This window comes from Gastrolobium bilobum, unplaced genomic scaffold (assembly GCF_033153095.1).
Source record: "Gastrolobium bilobum isolate Gb01-03AN ecotype WA unplaced genomic scaffold, APGP_CSIRO_Gbil_v1 utg20673, whole genome shotgun sequence".
In the NCBI taxonomy this organism is placed as follows: domain Eukaryota; kingdom Viridiplantae; phylum Streptophyta; class Magnoliopsida; order Fabales; family Fabaceae; genus Gastrolobium; species Gastrolobium bilobum.
In genome coordinates this window covers 30,309-52,500 of record NW_026898586.1, presented here as the reverse complement: position 1 = coordinate 52,500, position 22,192 = coordinate 30,309, and the positions used below count along the sequence as shown (strand labels likewise).

At 32.7% G+C, this 22,192-nt stretch overlaps 2 protein-coding genes across 2 annotated transcripts in view; one reads left to right on the top strand and one right to left on the bottom strand.

Moving 5' to 3' along the window:
* Positions 1–533, top strand: part of LOC133317525 (U-box domain-containing protein 21-like) — a 1,425-nt gene extending 892 nt beyond the window's left edge. The window contains exon 1 of the mRNA XM_061519392.1: positions 1–533. This exon is cut by the window's left edge and continues 892 nt beyond it. Coding sequence (XP_061375376.1) covers positions 1–419 — 419 coding nt within the window. The 3' untranslated portion in view covers positions 420–533.
* A 6,580-nt stretch (positions 534–7,113) lies between these two features.
* Positions 7,114–11,336, bottom strand: LOC133317532 (uncharacterized). The gene is made up of 4 exons (XM_061519401.1): positions 11,069–11,336; positions 10,604–10,686; positions 7,956–8,011; positions 7,114–7,557 (listed from the first exon to the last, which is right to left on the bottom strand). The coding sequence occupies exons 1-4, from the start codon at positions 11,238–11,240 to the stop codon at positions 7,479–7,481; spliced, it is 390 nt and encodes a 129-aa protein (XP_061375385.1). The 5' UTR covers positions 11,241–11,336; the 3' UTR covers positions 7,114–7,478.
* Positions 11,337–22,192: the final 10,856 nt, after the last annotated feature.

Sequence of the window (22,192 nt, the reverse complement as noted above, 5' to 3'; positions counted from 1 at the left end):
TGGGTTTGGTTTCTTCTCTATTGGACATTCTCATTGACTCAGAAAAGAGCCTGTGTGAGAAGGCTTTGGCTATTTTGGACTCCCTATGCAATTGTGAAGAAGGGAGGGACAAAGCTTATGGTAATGATCTAACAATTCCTGTATTGGTGAAGAAACTATTGAGAGTTTCACCATTGACCACAGATTACTCTGTCTCTGCAATTTGGAAGCTGTGCAAGTTTGGAGAGAAAGATGAAGGAAAAGCTCTTGTTGAGGCCCTTCAAGTTGGTGCCTTTCAGAAACTCTTGTTGGTATTGCAGGTTGGTTGTGGTGATGAGACCAAGGAGAAAGCTACTGAACTTCTCAAACTGCTGAATCCTTATAGGGCTGATTTGGAATGCATAGACTCAGATTACAAGAATATTAAGAGATCATTTTAAGGTTGTAATTCATTTTCTTCCTAGAAGCTTAGTCCTGTATTATGTGTAAAACTTTTTTGCCTAATGCATGGATCTCTACAATCTGTGTCATGGGATTCAAAGAAATCATAAATAGATAGGGAACATATAAAATTGTATTCTTTTTGTATATCTCAATGAGTAAGATGACATTTTGATACCTTAAGAGTTATTTGTGCGTGTACCTTTATCTATGATATTGAACAAATTTACTACATGATCTGAATTAATGAAAGAAAAGACAGACGATTTCAGTATAGTCCAAGTTAACAATAATCCAAATATTTGAACCAACCAATTTCATAAACCAAAAGTAGAATATATTTTGTTTGAAGAATATTAGTCACACACTATTTCACTCTCTCTTTTTAACGTTTCCATAATTCTATATTGTTAGGTAAAATCTAATATGGACTCTACTAAGTAACTTGAGTTTTCTCTCTGTCTACTAGTAAAACCCCCATAAGATTTTATCTAATATTAAAAATATGTTGAAAAGAAAATGTTAAATGGTAAATTGTTAATATTTCCCATTATCTTCCGAAAAAAAAAATTGGTTTGCCTCATTCCTGAGTCCTTTTAATCTGTTTAATGTGGAACTATTAATTTAAAAATAATGATACTATACAACTTTTAATTTACAAATTGAGAAATGCAACATAGCTTCAAAAAATCAGATAGAATTTTAACGAAATTCAGCTAGATTATATTGAAGGATAGTTATTGGATAAAATAAAGTGGTAGGCCTCACTCATCCATCCAAAAATCAAAGAGCATGGTAATTCATTCAGTCAAAAAATCTTGCTAAAATTTTCTTCATGTATTTCATTTTTCTTATGACTATGCACAACTTTGATTATAATACTTGAGTTTGATTGAAAAGAAATTAGGTATTTAATTATGCCACACCTAAAAGTTAGGTAACAAATGAGTTTTACAGGCAGCATTATAATGAAAGAGAAATGTGTTAAAACTTGATAGATAGAGTTTTAGAGTCTATGTATGTTATGCGACTCAAATCGAATTAGTCAAGTAATTAATAAACCGATGGATAATATTTTAAAAAATATGCAAAAATTTTTATGGAGAATGATTTTCCATCATGAAATTCTCATGTGATTCTTAAAATGAGGAAGCACTGATTGATGTTGGTTGCTAACATGGACAGGAGATGCAAGACTGAGAGCCTTTGGATAGCCATTTAAGTTGAACTCTCTCAAAAGACCCTTTTGAAAACTACATGAGTGTGAAACTTGAAATTAATAGAATGTCATTTTCATTGCATGTTTTCAATCCATTGAAAACGTCGTCACTTGAAATTGAGTTTGAAAATCTTTCATCAAGTTCAAGTTCTATTACATAATTTTATCAAAATCTAGGCTTATATTTTTACACGTTACATTTCAGATTTGAGCTTCAAACTCCAAACAAGTTGTTTTCATACTTCAATATATCTATATTACATCCAGCTTATATTTTTTCATCCAAGCTCATTGAACATTTCCCTTTTTTTTTTTTTTTACAAAACTAGCATAAATGCATTATACCTATACCTAGTAGAGACCAAACATACTACTATCAAATGTGTGGATTAACTGATAATGGATTATTCCAACTTAATAAGTGGTCTTGAGTTTGAGTTATAATTATGTTAAAATTTTGTAGAGAGAGCTTTATCCCTCGTATTGTCCTACCCGATTCGAATTGAACTAGTCGAGTAACTAATGAGCTTATAAATAATATATATACATAAAAAAAAATACTGTAACATGTGACGCTTAGTTGGAAATAGGCAAGACTGGTGTGAATAGAACTACTTAATTGTTTGCCATTTCACATCGCCGTTTTATATAAAACGACTTCCGAGGATTGAGAATGAGAATCATGTGATGTAATAAACAAGGGGCAGAAGATGACAACAACTAAGGATATGCGGAAATTTTGGCGCAAATATAGAATATGTGACAATGGGAACATTTGTCTGTATTCACACTGCTGAATGAGGAGTGAAATCCCATTCACAAGACAGCTGCTTTAGAACTAGCCTGAGAACAAAATTCCATCCATCTACGTAGAAATTCTTAATGTAATATAAAAATTAAATTTGAATAATCAGATTAACTTTATACATTAAATATAGACAATTGAGCTTATTACATAAATATATTCTTGAATGATACTTGTGTCCTAATAAGAATGCATACGAGGCTATTTGGCATCTCTTTTTTCTAAACTAAATTTAAGTTAAAGTTAAAAAAAAAATAGAATAAGGATAAAAAATAAAAGGGAAAACATTTTTATATATTAAAAGAGACAACTTTCCTCTCTTACACAAATTTTTGAATTTTTTTTTTTTTTTTTACAAACAGTGGTGCCTATAAATTTGTTTATATGACATGAGATAAATTGTCTAATCTAATATGAGATTAATAACACCCAAAATAAAATTTATAAATATAAATTTGGAATAAAACTATAAAATAAATATGAAGAGTAAAAAAAGTTAGCATATATCTTAAAAAAAAATTTCTCTTATGAACTTTTAGCTTTTATTTATTTTTTTTATTATAAAAAAAAATTATAATAAAAGATTTTATAAAAATATATTTGACTTAGCTTTTATTTTTAAGAAAAAAAATGTTAAAAATAAAAACATACTTCAAAAACAAAGCTTCTTTAACCAATAGACACGTCCAATTTGCATCCAAATAACATAAAGCTCCACACTTAAAATAGTCATCGGATTAACTTTATAAATTAAATTTAGACAAATGAGCACATTACGTGTATATATATGTGTATATATATATATATATATATATATATATATATATATATATATATATATATATATATATATATATATCGAATACTTGTGCCTTAAAAAGAACGCATAGGACTTGGAAAATAAAACTTTGTTATGAAAAAAGAAACCATTAGACACCTCAAAATAAGATAAAAGGTCCACACGTGACATTAGTCCACCGACATATTTGACAATGGAATTTAGTAAATCAATTAGTTGTTTTGTTGGTTCTGATAATTATATCCAAGTCTAGAATTTCATTTACCAGAATATCAAATCTCATCCACGGGGTTGGCTCAAGGGGTAAGATATTTGGATTCGCTTAAGCAAGAATTCGAGTTCGAAATCTTATGTATGCAGAAAATTTTCGCCGAGAGACTCACCTGCTAATGCTAAATAACCTACCCGGATCGGACTGGACACAGTCGAAGCGAAGCCCCAAAAACCAGTGGAGCAATTCAAAAAAAAATAAAATATATCAAGTCTCAAATCTCTAGTCACAACTTTGAAACAAACGCGCTAGCTTTGATTTGATGGTTTTATTGACTGCCAATTTTAGATTTTTTCGACGATACAAAATTTTGGGAGTTACAATTTAAAAGTAGAGTAAATATTTCTTTTCGTGACAATTTTCACGAGGTACATTTTAGTCCCGAGCAATAAAAAAAGCTCATTTTAGTCCTTAATATTTAAAAAAAAAAGGCCACGTTCGTCCTTCCGTTAGTTGGCATCTGACGGCCCAACTAACGGAGCACACGTGGACCGTTACTTTGCTGAGTCACCGTTAAGTATGCCAGCGTGGAAGTAATACGATGTCGTTTTATGTCTTCTTGGAGTTTTGGACAACTGACCCTAGCATCGAAGGCCCTGTTTGGTCCTTAACACCACAAATCTTTCTCTATCTGCATGCACCTCAAGCTGCATTAAATGTTTTTTTCCCCAACTCTTTCTTCAATCAACATAGTTTTCTGCAAGTGAGTTTTCCCTCCATGTCAAAAGAAAATGAGCAATTTTTCACGAAGATTTTGCAAAGGGGTGTTGAGAACTCTGACCCAAATTCAGGCACTCTTAATTTCTCAGTTAAAGTATGGCCTAAACTGCCAGATTTCCTTAGTTCAGTTAATCTAAAATATGTGAAATTCGGTTATAGCTACCTCTTCTTGCCAAATCGTTTGTATTTGTTGCTGGCACCACCTCTTCTTGCAACCTTGATTGCTCATATTGGAAAGTTCACTTGGAAAGATCTTTATGACAAACATGACCTCACTGAGGCTCTATTTATATCAGCACTTTTGTGCTTAATGCTATATTTTTATATTGAATCTACACCCCGGTCTACCTATTTGCTTGATTTTTCATATTTTTGCCCTTGAGATGAATACAAGGTAAACAACACTTTTTTGTTAACTATTTATCACTCTTCACATATTTAAGTGTGGATGAGATTTAAGTCTTCATTATTTGAGATTGTATAATTCTTTGCCAATATATTTAAGGGAATGTAAGCCTATTTATGTATATATATTCAATTTTTTGCATGCATTGAATGAGACAATTAAGGACAAGAGGTATCCACGATGATGTTTGGGGCAATTAAAGACCTTCTTGCTGTCACAAAAGTAAAACCAAAGGAATATTAAACACCACCCCATCACTCTCATCAATGATAATAAACCAAAGGGAAGATAGTGAAGGGAGGAAGGGAATTTCTGTAAGCAAAAATGTCAGGTTGGAGGCCATGCATTAAAGGCCACTATTACCACATTAGGTCCACTAGTCCTACCAGTTTTAAAACAACTTCACTTCTTCACCAATTTGCTCTTCAAGAAAAAGAAAACAAAGCCATACATTCCGGATTACAAGTTGGCTTTTGAGCATGTATGCATTCTGGCAACAAGTAAGAAAGTGTTGGATGAGATTCAGAAGAATTTGGAGCTCACAGAGGAGTACATGGAAGCATCAAGGAAGACATTGGAACGATTTGGCAACACATCTAGCAGCAGCATCTGGTATGAACTGGCATACCTTGAGTTTAACTCAAGGATCAAGAGGGGTGATAGGGTTTGTCAGATAGCTTTTGGTGCTAGGTTCATGTGTAACAGTGTTGTTTGGAAGGCCCTCAGGAATGTTGGGAGACCCAAGCAGAGTCCTTGGATTGAGGATGAGTGCAGCACCACCTACCTAGCAAAGAACCTTTTAAGGATCCTACATTTCCATATTATGAACAATGGAAAAATGACATCGATTAAATAAATAAAACAGATAGAGAAAGGTTTGTGGTGTTAAGGACTAAATAGGGCCTCGATAAATTTGTCAGGGACCAAATAGGGCCTTCGATGTTAGGGTCAGCTGTCCAAAACTCAAAGAAGACATAAAACGACGTCGTATTACTTCCACACTAGCATACTTAACGGTGACTCAGCAAAGTAACGGTCCACGTGTGCTTCGTTAGTTGGGCCGTCAGATGCCAACTAACGGAAGGACGAACGTGGCCCTTTTTTTCAAATATTAAGGACTAAAATAAACTTTTTTTATTGTTCGGGACTAAAATGTGCCTCGTGAAAATTTCAGGAACGAAAATGAGTATTTACTCTTAAAAGTATCCTAGTAAGCATACTTACAATTTAAAATGAACTTTGCAAAAGAGTAATCAATCATGTCAATATAGTAACTGTCTTTAAACATTATTAACAACCCGGTAGTTGTTTTAAGAGTAAACACCCTTTTTAGTCCCTGGAAATATCTACGAAGTCCTTTTCAGTCCCTGACAATAAAAAAGGACCAAATTGATCCCTGAAAGTACAAGAAAAGGGCCACTCTACATATTTGGGAGTTGACATAAGAACTAACATGGCCCTTTTTTGTAATTTCAGGGACCAATTTGGTCCTTTTTTATTGCCAGGGACTAAAAAGGACTTCGTAGATATTGACAGGGACTAAAAAGGGTGTTTACTCTTGTTTTAAATTGGAAATACGTTGGCTAGGATAATCTGTTAATGTTAAAATGCAAATTTACCAATAGCTTATGCTGTCAGCGAACAGTATCAACTTTGCAAGAAGCACATTAAAAGATAATCACTAATAAGTCAATTATCCTGTCAATTTAAATTTAAGAGAAATAGATACTGATGCTAAATATGATTCGAGTAACAACAGAAAAAATGTATGCGATAAAAAAAGACTACCAATGTTATTAAAATAGAGAATTTAAGTAAAATCAAAAAGAGATTAAAAAATCATAAAACGTAAAATCATAATATAAAAAAAAAGTTATATTTTCTTATGCAATATGAAAGGAGCTTTTTTCCTACACATACAACCAAATGACCCCATTAATTTTAAAAAAAAAAAAAAAAAAAAAAAATATTAACACAAAAATCGAACTCTCACTAACATGAAAAGAACTTTGTTCCTACGACATGAAATTTATTTATCCCATAAAAAAATCATAAAAAATCATAAAAATGTTTAAAATATTAATAAAATCATTTTGATGAAAAAATCATAAAAACGTAAAATCATAATGATAAATCGAGATTTTAACAACCATATCTCAAACCATCATATGTAAACTACGATTGTTTTTCAACTGGATTTCATTTTATCTTCTGTGACAAAAGATGGAAAGTTAAATAGTTAGGATGTGAAAAAAAAAAAACCAAATATATCGAACCAAACCATCAACTGATCCGAAACCAATAAAATAAATAAATTTGTTTGAACTAGTTTAAGAACCAAATCATTTTTTTTCAAAAAACCAATTTGAAAACTGAACCAAATCATACCCACACCAAGAAATGTGAAAAAACTAAATGAACTGAATCGAATCGCAAACCTTTCCAATCCGCACTACATTTTATTAACCGGTTCAAGAAATAAACTACCTTTTAAAACTGGTTCGATCTGCCCGAACCGAAATACTTTTCTGGTTCAGTTCGGTTTGCTATAAAAAACCGAACCGAAACGTGCACACCCCCTTATAGAACTGAAAGGAAAAATATTTCCCCAGTATAGGCTAATAGACATTAAACTACACAGAAGTCAAAAGAGTGCGTCCCAACAGCATAACACATAAAAGATTGGAATTTAAAAATATAGAGCTGAATCACATGAGCGTGTCAATAGAGTTAATTTGGCACATCATGTAAGTATGTCCATGCAAGACTCAACTAAAGCTGCCTCAAGGTTCTCTCCTCCACTAACCATGACAACATGAGATTGTAAAAAGAAGGAAGCTACTTGGACTTGGATCTCTTCTCCACTTCCTCCATCCTTTGGATATCCTTCTGATACTTGCAAATGCGGAAGATAGACCTGTTACCACATTCATATGCATTCGTTGAGGTTGAGTTCCAAAGCAAGGAAAGATAACTTAGGGCCTGTTTGATTGTGTTCTGGTTTTTTTGTTCTTAAAACTGTTTTGTAAAATAGTTATGGAAACAGTTGTTTTCTATATTTTTTTCTTTTTGAAAGTTAAAAACCAAAACAAAAAACAAAAACAACTCAGACATGTTCTCTAAATTTGATTTTAAAAACAAAAAAACAGTTATAGTTTTCAAAACATTTTTTACAAAATAGGTCTTACCAAACGAGTTTTTTAATTTTTTTGTTCTGAAAACTAAAAAACTGTTTTCCAAAACAGAAATCAAACAGAGCCTTACATTCTGTTCCCAAAGGACAAAAGAGAATCCAATGTAAAACTGTTACTTTACCAGTATAGAAGACATGCTGTAACACACAGTATTACGTTTCTCTGAGCTTTGTATATCTGAGTAACACCAATTAATGATTAATGAGCCAACAATGTAAAGTATGTAAGAAAAGAGAGAAAATATGGCAATTTTTATTTTCAATAAAGAAATTCTTAACTAAAGCATAAGTCATGCAGTCTGATATTGTCAGTCCAACTCAACCAAAAGAACTCCAATCATAAGCTTCCAAAGTTCAAACCCACAGAATGGTGTAAGCCATATAAATTTTCAACAGTCAGAATGTCTAGAACCTTGGGAAAGGAGGGAGGCTGAAAGCTTAATGAAAGCATTTCCAAATCATCAATATCTATATTTGATTGGCCCCGGATCCTCAACATGACAATGATAGTGAAGAAGGGACTGGAGGCATTCAACCTCTATGGCTCCTGTTAGGGATGTAATAAAGACAAGATAATCCCCACTAATATCCCCAATCTAATACTAACCACATCACTACAAAGCAAAGCATATTGGAACAGATTTTTGCATTTTTATGCTGTTTCATTTAGGAATCTAGTCGGTTTTTTTTTTTTTTTTCCAGCCATTGATGCTAATATTTTTGGATAAAAACTTCTTCTCAATAGGTAGGATCAGTGTTGTAAAACTCAGCTTGAACTAGCCAGTTCAACCAGTAAACTGATCACCTAAGCGGTCCGAGCCACTTATAGACCAGAAATGTAAAAAGATTGATGCACTTGTTGAAGCTCAGCTGATTAAACCAAAGAGTCAGTGAACCACTAAGATTTAATGAACTGGTCAAGTCAAAGTTGGCAGCAAATAGGAATTATTCTGTGCTCATCACAAGGTTCATGCTTTGAAGTTTGAAGAGTGCCAAGTTTTTTCTTTTTATAGTGAGAACTGAGAAGTGAGAACGCTTATTCCTCTCACAAGCTTACTCAATGTGGGCTCTATCATCTTATATATCTCAGACTGCACTACACGATGTAGGACTTTGGAATCATGCAGGGAAGAACCTCAAGCAATAGTGCTGGAGTTCAAACAATATAGAAAACATATTTGGGTTCAACAACATCAACAACACCATTATCCTAAACTAGTTTGGGATACTTGGGTCCAATACAGAAAAATTATATTCTGTTTCCTTTTTCTTAAAAGCTAAAACATACTTCAGTATCAAACAAAACTTCATTATTCTCACTTCATATTCACAGTTCACAATCCACAATTAAAAGAGTGCTGAATATGGAAGACAGAGTCGGTACAGCTGTAGAAATTCACATTGTATGACTAAAGTAAATGACAAAGAGCATTTTGGGGATTACGGATGATAATTGGACATTTGGACCTGGATGCAGAACAAATGGGTATCTGCAAAAATTACTCACAACACAATGGGTATGGTCTTTACCCATCAAATGGGTCTGGGTACCCATCAAATGAGCCGGCAGACCCTTAAAATCAATGTTTTGTGTGAAAATAAGAGGAAAAGCCACAAATTGATTTCAATCATGATCTGCTTACATTGAAAGCCGCTTTTCGAACCTACCCATGATGCAATATATGATACTAGATGGTGTAAGTGAATTAGGTAGATTTGGAAATCAGGACTAGGATAATGCATATGTTGTCAAGTTTAACTAGACCTAAAATTAAATTATATACAATTAACAAGGAAAAACTGAATAAACATTGATTAAATTAAAGTTGAAGGATAAAAAGTTTAAAAGAGTTTGTAACATTTTGGGATTATCCACCAATAGTGCATACTCAAAATGGTGAGGCAATTGAAGACTGTGTTCAGGCAGAGTGAAGGGCACAAAAAAGTGCAGCTGGAGACTATTGTGTTATCAAAAGATAATACCTGGAGCTAAAACTTTATGGGTACATTATACAACTTCTATTTATGTGAAATAATGATGTTGAAAAAACATACTGAAACTGTGGCTCTTACGCAACAATAATTTTGATTTATACAACTTTGGCAGTATACAATTATCCAAGACGATTGGAAAATTTTAATTAGAAGAGCCAAAGAGGGTAAGAGGGAGACCAAGAACAAGATGAAGATTGAAGAGAAATGATAAGAATAGACAAGGAAATTATAAGGTACACAGACAACTTAAAACTTAAAATAAAGATGGGGGAATCCATATGGAGGGTTCCAGTTATCCCCAACAAAGAATTTGGTGCTTTCTGTTGTAACTTTTGTAACATTCAGAATCATAAAAGTTCATTGAAGCAATGATGAACAGCTGAAAGTCAAATAAGTCCCCTATACTACAACCCATGGTTTATCAAATAATCAAATTAGCATCTTGCAAATAATGTAAACCATGCTGCCCAAAACTTTATTATCAGTTGCTTTTAAAGTTCAATTCTCATTCAATATTCATAAAATTGTTCAAAATTTGAAACTGATTTTCTTCAAATCATTAAACGAGGCTTCCCAAAATCACCAAAAGTTAATAAAGCACATTCAGTGACCACAATTTACAATGCAAAGAACTATGAATTATCCCATTAAATCTACTTTGACATTCACAAACTCACTTTAGGCCTATAAGCTACTGACAACCCAAATCAAATTCTTATTCCACAATTCCAAAAGGCAGAAGAAAGTCCCAACATCTTATATAAAAAATACTTACAGATTTCTCATATCGATCTCTCTCTGCAGCAGTACAAACATCAGAAGTACACATCAAACGATGCTCATTCTTCCAGTATATATCTGCAAAGAACAAACAAATCCAAATTCAGGAAAACCAACAGTAGATCCCACACAATTAACCAATGGATCTCCTCATAAAGCAAACTAGTAGCACACAATCAACAAAAAAAAAAACCTCTTCCAAGCCCTTTTCAACTTCTGAATCTAACTACCAACAAAATCAATCCCGTGAAAAAAAAAAGATTCAAAATTTTCACTACCAAACAAATACCCCCGATAGGTGATCATCCATAAACCCCAAAGCAAAAAGCAATTGCAACAATTTTCAACCACCGACCCACCAACTCAGAAGTAAAAAATGAAAGATTTTTGGTCATACCCAGTTGTTCCCAGATGAAATGTAAGAGACCCATTAGAGAAAAAAAAGAAGAGAATAACATACCTAGGAGTTGGAACCCAGAAAAGGGGACAATAAAAAGCGCAGGTTGGAGAATGAGGGAAACCAGAGAGACAAAACGATTTCTCAAGAGCTTCGGTGTGGGAAGGGTTAGCAGAATCGCCACTACAGCCTCAGCTGCCACCACGTATGAGAGTATCAACCACTGCAACGCCATGTTTTCTGCAGAGTGTTGCCGTTCTTGTCTAGGTTTCTTCCTTCAGCGCTTTGTGATTTTCTTCTACTTCTTCTTCTGTCTGATTCTTTATTTGCTTTCTGGCTTTTTTAACTTTTCTCTGCCCTTTTTTTTATTTTCTTGGATTTTTTTATTTTTTTTATGTTCTATTTTTTTGCTACTTTTCTTATGTCGTAAGTTAGATCATAAACTGTACTAAAAAAAAAAAAAAAAAAAAATTAGATCATAAATTGGCCTTGTATAGTTGTCTTTTTTCTTATTAGGAAAAAAAAATGAAAAAAAAGGATCCTTATGAGTTTTATTTTATTTTTTTACGGGAAAAGGATTTGCATGTTTATGGACATAATTTTATACTATTTTAAGGGAGCGTTTGATACACGTCATTTTTCAGAATTTTCAGAAAACTGAATTTTTTAAAATTTTTAATTTTTAGATATTATTGTAAACTTGAGATTTCTGGAAAAAAAAATATTTCTCATTTACCAAACGTCCACTAAGTAAAATAATTATATTATATATAGTGATTTTTTTATATTCTCTCATATATAATATTTTCTTTTTTTATCTCCTCCTCCAAATTTTATGAAAGAGAAAGAAAGTAAAAAACCATCAAATATATACCAAAATACGATAATTTCATTTAAAATAATGCAAAGTTAAAATTTTAAAATAATAAATATTTTTTATTTTTAATTATATACATATTTTTTTTAGGTAAAAACGTTTGTCACTTTAAAAGATAAAACTTTGGGTCATCCTCACCAAAAAAATATATATATATTTATGTCATTTAAAATGAAAAGGTATTATTTTGGTGCATATTTTGTGATTTTTTACATTCCCTTTGTTACATAAAAGTAGAAAGAGAGAAAATAGATCAGAAAGAATATAAAAAATATCAAATACGAATCAAAATAACGTCATTTAATCTAAAATAATACAAAGTTACATCCTTCAAAATGATAAATATTTTTTTTATATTAATTACAGAATTTAACACTAATCATAATAAATTAAATTTATTTAGGACTACAATCTACTTCTATTGTCTGTAATTTATTTTAGGTTTGAGTTTAATGGTTGTAAGTGTCTTGTTAATATTATTTTCAACGAAGTTATAAATTGTTATTGGAGTAAGCAGCCAGCAAAAAACTTTATTGAAGAAGAAAATTACAAAAAAAAAAAATAGAATAACATAAATTAGGTTTGAATTATGACATAATAAAATAGGATTTTATTTGTCTTACGTTGCACAAATTTTGATTTTGCAGCTGAATTATATATCTATATTTATGTCTCTTTTTCTTTTTTTTTATTTTAAAAATGATGGATCTCACAATAATTTTTTTTATAACATAATAAATTTTTTTTACAAAAACATAAGAAAAATAAACCCAATAAAATAACACAGCTAAACTATCGACCAAAAATAGATAAATAATAATAGAAAAATGATATAAGATACTTATCTCTTGTCATATACTCAAAGAATTTTGTGCTAATTTTTTCTTTTTTTTCTTTTTAAATTGTAGACTTCATATATTTGTATTACTCACATAAGAGTATTATCTCATGTAACATGAGATTAATAAATCCCATAATAATAACACAGTTAAACCGCACAATTGGGATATTCGGTTTAAACAACTAAACCGTGCTATGTCTGTCCCAATCAAAACAGGTTTGACGGGTTGCTTGCATAATTGCATTAATTAGAGTTATGTTTTTGTCTCTCTATTATAATAATCCTGCTTCTTATTGTTCTGTTTGTTTTATTTTAATCTCATATACTTTGAGGTTTTTCTTCATTTTTTTTTTTGGCCAAAGTGTGATTCTTTTGGTCTATATGGACGATTATATTTATTATCATTTTAGTCTTATTATTTTTATTATCGTTAGATTAATTTAAATTTAACGATAGTTGATTTTTTTTCTCTTTTTTCAGTATTATTTTAAATTAATGCAATAATAACTAAACGGATAATTATAAAAATTTGTAATTATCCCCTATATATGACTTAAATATTTGAGTTCACTATTTCAAGACTTTGTTTTTTTTTTTGAAATATTCCAATCGATTTTTCGCTTCATGACTAGTTCGATTTGAGGAGAATCTCGAGATTAAGACTTTAAATTTCTTCCAAAAATAATATTGAAGAAGATCGAATGCATGCTCTCTCCCTACATACTCAGTTCGCTAATGCAAAGATTCATTTGATAGGTCTAAAGAAATTGTTTATCACTTCACTAGAAGTTGCATAAGTACATTCATTATGTACTGATACATATATGGACTCTAACCAGCCATCTTTAAACTTTTATTGGACATCTTACAAATTCAGAAACCTTCATCTTGCTTTTGAGCTGCTGTATTCCTAAGAAGCATAATAAGGTAGCAAGATTAGAGAAAATGAAAGAGAAATATTCATTCATTCAATTCAACAAACCGATGAAGAAACTTAAGCCTGCACAGAATTGGAAAAACGACAGGTTAGTTTATGAGGACGATGTGCATGTAGAAAACATATTTTAATGCCACATTTGAATGATGGCACGGTAAAATAATACAAGTTTCATATTCTAAATGACAGTAGCATTGAGTGTCAGTGTTTTCAGCAGCACTAAAAATATTATCCTCATATATGATTTTTGCTAATCATACACAAATAAATGATTATTTTTTCCCACTTGATATTTTAATGCTTTTTCTGAAGGTATATCATTAGAAACGCAAAAGCGCATCGTACTGATGCGATGAAGAATAAAGATATCGCTTTGATTACCTGAGGTGAAGTAGCGAGCGTGACAATTTCTCACGTTCAGTTCTCCTTCTCAAGCCTCACGATCTGTAGCAACGCACCACGAACGGTCACAATTCCGCTCTATGGTTGATCTTCCAGGCTATGACTCAAGGGGATCAGGGGGTCGTGTGGGCAACCGTTCAGATGATGAACGTCTGCCTCTTTGGTGTGTTTCTTATGTCTGTAACCCTAGGAGGCACTAGAGAGAAAAGAAAGTTTATATACCCTGCCCGATCCAAAACTAACCCTAAGCTTCATGGGTTAAAATTAGACTTTGGATTCACTCTCACTAAAGCTATTGGGCTTAAGTGAAAAGAGCATACTAAACCCAACAATCTCCTACTTGCTCTTTTGGACACAAACTTGAGTTCATAAACCCAAGACTATGTAGCCTATAAGTCATCATCATCTGATTATACAACACATCCCTTGTCTCAAGCTAGCCTGGGGATCTACCATTTGTCACTTATCAAGGCTCTTTGATAATCTTTGAAAGATTATCTAATTCAGCGCTACTTCACTAAAAGCCCGAACGTGAACTCCAAGATTAATGACCTTTATAACATGAATATGCATTGCCCCTTTACAGAATGTCTATAATTGATTGATTAATTTTCTGTAACCCAATCAATTATTTATTCACTTGACTATGATAGTTTCTCTAATGGATTACATGTACTGGCCAGTGTCTTTAATATCCAAGTACTGAAACATATCAAGAGGACATTTCCTATAAACTCCTTGTTGTTTATCTAATAAATACTGATAACCAGATAATCTCAATCCCAAAATACCGAGTTATTGGCCGTCAATTGATCGAACCTCACCGTTGGTAAATCAAAGAATGAAGACTATTTAATTACCTATTTAAAATAAACTCAGGATTTAGAGCAATTACATAACTACAGTTAACTAGAGATTTGATACTTTATGACATAAAAACAACCTTAATCAAATCTCTGTTTGATCCTTTCAATGTGAATGTTAATTCACACCAATATTTTACAATGATTCGGACAAAACCATTTCATAAAATATTGCAGCCTAAATAAAGTGTCCAACTTTATTTAACAGCTGCGAATCTATTCATCAATTGTGAGAACCTATGATCATGTCCTCCATAAACGTATCCATATGATCATATACTCTACAATTGATCCAGACCTTGATGTTTGTAAATAGTGCGCAAAATAAATAATACTTTATTTGTAAAATTCAGAAAATGATTACATTATTTCATTGTCTTACTCCAAGAGCACAATGAACCCAATATCTCCCACTCGCTTAATGCAAGTCTGGGATCCTTCTAAGACCCAAAGAAGTAACATGCATCTTGAATACAAGTTCAGGCAAACTCTTAGTAACTGGGTCTACAAGATCCACCTCTATTCTTATCCTAATTGAGTGAAACTCATAGCTCGAGGTTGATTTTCTTGAGTCAATATCCACTTAAAATAACTGAATTTGTGAAAACTCATCTTTTCAAGACTCCCACTAGAATATACCAGCATATAATCTCACTACTTGAGTACATGCTTAACAATAATATAGTATTCCTCTAGGTTCTAAATGGTAACGTCTCACTACTCACACTGCGTGACAGATGTCTGGTTTAATGCCCAACATGATATGCATGAGTCTACCTTTGCCAAAGCATAAGATATCCTGCTCATGCATTCTTCCTTCTTAGGAGTCTTTGGTTACTCCTTAGGAAGATGAATTCCACATCTGAAAATTTATAATTCTTCTCTTAGAATTCTCATGTTGAATTTTGGCAAAAGTTTTGTCAATGTAAGTAGCTTGAGGTGATGCCAACAACTTATTCTTCCGGTCTCATAAGAGTTTTAAACCAAGAATATAATTGGCTTCTCCAGTACTTCCATACCAAAACACTAACTTAGCCAACTCTTTATACTTGATATTACCTCCACGTTGTTTCCAATAAGGAGCATATCATCGACATAAAGTACCAGAAAAGCTAATGTCTTCCGTTGGATCCTTTACATACAAATACACATCATTCATCAAGTTTCTCTCAAAATCAAAATTTTGATAACCTGATCAAAACTGATATTCCAAGACCTGGATGCTTGCTTAATTCTATGAAATAGACTTTCACAACTTGCATACCATGTGTTCTTACCTATTTGCTATAAACCATTTTGGTTGTTTTATGTAGATATTCTGACATCCAACTCCCAAAATGAAATCTCATAATTAAGACTTATAGCAACTAAGAGAATCTGGATAGACTCAAGCATGGCGTCTAGCAAAAATTGCCTCCAAGCTAGCTTTGAAGGTTTCCACCTTCCTGTCCATCCTCTCTTTGCCTTTTATGTCCACATGCTCCTTGTGGGTTTTACCCTTCTTGGTGTCTTTACTGGGACCGAACGGAGTTGAAATACAAGTATTTCATCTCATTATTCATAGCTTGAGCAACACTTGATCAACAACATCTTCTAGTGCATTATTGTAACTAGTAGGATCAATGTCACTCAACAAGAGACAACTTGAGAGTTAACAAGGTCCTCTCCTACTACGAATGTACTGCATTAGAGCTTGTGTATTTATAGGTAAAACAAAGAGTGGGACAAATGGTGGATCTTAAATTTCTTGAGGATCCACTTATTTTTTATATTGTTCCTTGACATGTGATACTAATATTTCTACTAGTTTCACTTATATATTATCATGTTGAATTTCCAATTACGGTTCTCTTGTTTGTTCACCTAGAGATGTAACTATCCCCTCTTGAACAATCAAGGGAACAATGGATGAAGCTTCTAGAGATTCTGGGAATTCTTGATCTGAGATAAATCTCATCAACAAAAACCTTACTTAAGAGCTTATAATTTCTCATTTAGTCCTCCTTTAAGAAAATCATGTGAGTACTCACTTAGATTATCTTGTCCTTAAGACTAAATAAGAAATCATCCCTAGTTCTTTTAGGGTAGCCAAAAGATATGCACTCTTCCATACAAGATTACATCTTATTTGACTGTTGTTATAGGACGTGTGTCGTAGCATCCTAAATCCGAATATGGTTTGATCTAGGCTTGCACCCTTTCCATAATTCTTTAGGTGTGTTTACAACAAACTTTGACGGAAACAAGTTAAGAAGGTACATTTCCTTCTCTTAGGTATCTCCCTTGAACAACATTGGCAAAGATGAATAACTGAACATGATCTTCACCAAGTCTAAAATGTTTGATTTTTGCATACTGCAACTTCATTCAACTAACGCGTTCTTAGAATTGACAGTTACGAAAACTATCCCCTCTTAAATCAGGCAAGACCTGAACTTACCAGACAGGTAGCCAACACTTTAGACAGATCAAAGTGTTTTGATTTGAACACCTACATGCTTTTCTGCCTCAGACTTAAACCTCTTGGAAATTTCCAAAAGCTTTAGACTTATGGCGCACTTGGTTCATCTGTCCAAATCCAGAGTAAACATTCATATAATGAAGTACTCATCACCTCTTCTGGTCTGAACGCTAATTGGTCCACATACATTAGTATGTACCAGTTCCAATTGAATAGTTGCGCAAATCTTTTTGGCCCCTTGTAGGATTGCTTGGCCATTTTACCTTCAAAATAGGACTAACATGTAGCTTTTAGTTAAGAGATTCTTGAACTTTCAGTCTCTCTTTTAACTAAACCATGTTTCCTACTTGAGGTAATGTGACTCAATCACAAAGGCCAAAGTTATGTTTCATTTGAAATTTTTATTTCTTTGGCGAAAATCCATGGCTATCATCCTTTCCAATCAACATAATAAATTAAATGGGATATATAACTCAAGTAATAAAGAATATTTAATATACCGGAATAAAAGAAGATGAACCTCTTATTGAAACTGAGGAATTAAATTGTACTATTAAACCATGTTTCCACAAAACAACTAACAGAAATAAAATTCTTCTTCAAATCCGGAATAATTAAACAGTCATCCAAAACTAAAGTCATAAATTATCAAAAGATAAAATAACTTGTTCTACGGCTAATGCAGACACAAGCTCCCCATCTTCAAGCTTAAAATATCTTTGTCCAATGGTAATAGGCTCTCTATGCTTGAACCACTGCAAAGAGCAACAAACATAGTTAGTGGTTCCTGAATCATAGATTCATCCACTAATTAAGCCTTTTAAATTACCTTTACTTTTTTCTTTTCATCGCCTCTGGGCAATCTTTCATCAAGTGTCCTTTCAGCCTGCACTTGAAGCACTTGCCTTTCGGCTTCTTCATTGCAACTGGTTTGACAACTGATAACCATGTCATTTTGTTCTTGTTACCACCCTTGGGTTTTCCTTTGGATTTAACAAGACTCTTAGCAAAACCTGCACTGACTGTATTCTGTCTAGCAGAGCTGCTAGACACAGCAAACATGTCATTAAGAGTCTGAAGTATTTCTACTCCACTCTTAATCATGTACACTTGCTTCTACAAGTATTTCGAAAGACTAACAATAGTATAGCAGCGAACTACCATATTTGCCCTCTCCCAATCTGAGAAATGCATCTTGATTTCCTTAGATGCGCTCTCTACAGGTTGCCATGCCTTTGGTACGGTAAGGATAAATTTCAGCTTTTCATGTTTAAGAACAGCATCAAGGTTCCTTTTCCATGCTTCATAGTTTGTACCATCAAGAAGTTTTTGACTCAAAATCATGGCTATAGGATTGAAGGAAGTCATTTTTTGAAAAACATATAAAGCACACAATTACAAACAAATAATGCAATAAATAAACGAAGTAAAGTAGATTCTCATAACTACTCTTGTTTATTGTTAACAATCCTTCAGTTTATCTTTACAAGGCTTACGATGGACAAGTCACTTGTAAAAACCAAAATTATTATTTGGGCCTTCAGTGCCATTGCCAGAGCCTCAATGGGAGAGTTAACAATTTTATCAAAATTGAATGTAATTAACCATTGTTTAATTTCAAAATTATCCTTAGTGTCTCAGCATTGCCGACGATGGGTCGTACAATATTTTACTAAAATTTTGAAATTATTAAGATTTAATCTAGTGAAATTTGATTATCCTTATCCGATGGGGCTTCAGCGTAACCATTTAATTAATAAATTCACAAATGGAGCCCGCATGTTTTAAAATTAATTATTTAATTTTTCAAACCTTCACCCATTCAACATTTTTATTTGAGAATTTTCATAAGCCCTATTGAATTCATTGTTTAATTTCTAAATTATCTTTAATAAATTAGTATTATTGACGATGGGTCGTACAATACTTTATTAAAATTTTGAAATTATTAAGGCCCAATAAAATCCAATCATGCTTATCCGTTGGGGCCTCACATGATTATTTTATTGATAGGCCCACAATGCGTCTGGAGGTTAAATTAATTTCTTAATTTAAATCTCCTCCCATAATTATTTAGGTCCAATCTAATAAAATCCAATCATTGTTATTCGATGGGACTTCACATGATTATTTTATTAATGGTCCTATAATGCACTTGAAGGTTAAATTAATTCCTTAATTTAAATCTCCTTCCATTCAACATAAGCAATATTTTCCAATTTCCAAGAATTATTTAATTGAGAGTATCCTATGTTTGGTTTCAAAAACTATGTAAGCAAGAGCGTCATGAACGTGCATCACTTAGCTTATCTGAATTTTGAAATCATTAAGGTCCTAAAATCTGGTCATGATAGGCAGCGTGTGCTTCACACAATCATGATACATGATTGTGGTATGCAGCGTGTGTTTAACACATGACCATTTTAGTAGACCCATAAATTACTCGCAAAAAAGAAGAAGAATTCTCTTGGAAATTTTCTTACTAATTTGTCTTGATTTTAAACTCCAAAAATAATCAATTTGATTATTCTAGATTTTACCAAAATCATAATAATTAATTAATTTTTGAAATTAATATAACCATTAATCTAGATTTTTTTTCTAAAATCATAATAATCATAATTTTATTTTACCGGAATATTTAAAATCAAAAACTACGCGCATAAATTATCATACTAGTGGGTAATGACATAATAGTAAATATGCACGTATGACATATGATCATGTAACAATATGGCACCTTCCTATCCCATATTACATCTTATCGCAAATATCATGTTAATCGCACATATAATTCATACCAATCAATAAAAGCATTAAATAATAAATTCTAATTACTTTAATCCATGGCCTTCCTATTTTAAAGAAAATAAAAAATAAAATATTACAACTTTGGAATTCAACTTTCGCCTAGCCCATAGTATATGTCTCAAGCCCCTTTAGGGTTTTCATGGGTCCAAAAGCCGAAAGACTCAATCCTTTGGCGAGAAACCCTAGGACGCGAAAGAGGAACTCTAGCCGTCAGGTCTACCACGCCGTCACCCGAAGTCAACTCAGACCGAAACTCTAGGGGAAGGACCGCCACATAGAAACGAGTGCATCGCCGTCGGAACCACCCAAAAAGGTGGCCGCACGCTCCCATACGCGCTCATTCTTTGCCGGAGAGTGGCGGCCACTCGCAGCCGCTTGTGACAGAACGTGGAGGATCTGATGGCGGCGATCCATCCATCGTTGTGTTCGTCTTTCTATCCTCTTTCCAACCATATATGGATCGCCCCATTCTGAGCTCGGGAAGTCCTCGAAAAGTCTCTGACAGTGCTGACTGCGCATCTTCCTCGCGCTTTCTCGATCTTGAACTTTTACAAAATATTAGAAAAATACACAGAAATTTCGAAAAATAAATGAAAACACCAAGGAGGAAACCTAATCATATGGTATTAGTCTCCTTGTTACAAATTGAGAAATACACGAGAGACCCTAACCATGGATTAAAGCATTTTCACTGATTAAAATTTAAATTTTTATGAAAAAGAACTATAAAGAATCAACAACATGAATTTAAATAACAGATACAGAATAAAGGTGCCATATTTTCAAAATCGCATAGAAAAATTAAATAAATTAAAACTGATCTTAATCCCCATCACAATCCGGCTCTGATACCACATGAAGGTATATCATCATAAACGCAGAAGCGCATCGTACCGATGCGATGAAGAATAAAGATATCGCTTTGATTACCCGGGGTGAAGTAGCGAGTGTGACAATTTCTCACGTTCAGTTCTCCTTCTCAAGCCTCACGATCTGCAGCAACGCACCACGAACGGTCACAATTCCGCTCTATGGTTGATCTTCTAGGCTATGACTCAAGGGGATCAGGGGGTCGTGTGGGCAACCGTTCAGATGATGAACGTCTGCCTCTTTGGTGTTTTTATGATGTCTGTAACCTTAGGAGGCACTAGAGAGAAAAGAGAATTTATATACCCGGCTTAATCCAAAATTAACCCTAAGCTTCATAGGTTAAAATTAGACTTTGAGCTCACTCTCACTAAAGCTATTGGACTTAAGTGAAAAGAGCATATTAAACCCAACACTTTCTTCTCACATGGACATTAATTTGTTTATGTTCGTCTAACCTAATCATATTAAATAAGAATGAAAAGATTTATTCCCGTAACTTCATGAATCCGCACATTAGTATCAAAGTATATTAAAATGCTTTTTTTTTAAAAAAAATAAGTATTTCTTTCTTTCTCCTTTCTTTGCTTATAATTTTTTTTTGTTTTCTGAAAAAAAGGTCATACTTTCAAAAATATTAAACAAGCAACTGGAAGAGTAAATTACACTCTGTCTTGAAGTTTGTCTAAATAATAACAAACTCGTATCAAAATTTTAAATTACACTCCACCACATTTTATACATTTAATTAATTAATATTTTAATATCGTTAAGTATTTTTAAAAATGTATCTATTAGTAATTAATGGAGAGTTAATATTGATGTGAATGACCATTATCACTAAGGAAAAAATATCAAAAGGTATAAGAATATCAAAACCTATGACTTCCCATTTGTGTCATTAGAAGGATTAAATTTTATCATTCAATCCATGATGGTTGAGACTTGAGAGCATATAAATAGAACTCATGTATAAAGTTTGTAACACAATATACAATTCAACAGAACTCGATCTTGTCCTAATTTTTTCTGTTATCTTAACTATACAACTTCTGGTTATTCTTTAACTTTACAGCAAAAAGTTGTAACTTTAACTTTTTAAATTATTTTATTGTTTATAAACTCAAG

Excerpts from the sequence above, each read along its gene's own strand:
- LOC133317532 (XM_061519401.1), bottom strand. The coding sequence starts at position 11,240 with ATGGCGTTGCAGTGGTTGATACTCTCATACGTGGTGGCAGCTGAGGCT. Across the intron at positions 10,687-11,068 it reads TTCTGGGTTCCAACTCCTAG|ATATATACTGGAAGAATGAG; the intron begins GTATGTTATTCT and ends TGTTCTTTGCAG. Across the intron at positions 7,558-7,955 it reads ACAGCATGTCTTCTATACTG|GTCTATCTTCCGCATTTGCA; the intron begins GTAAAGTAACAG and ends ATGTGGTAACAG.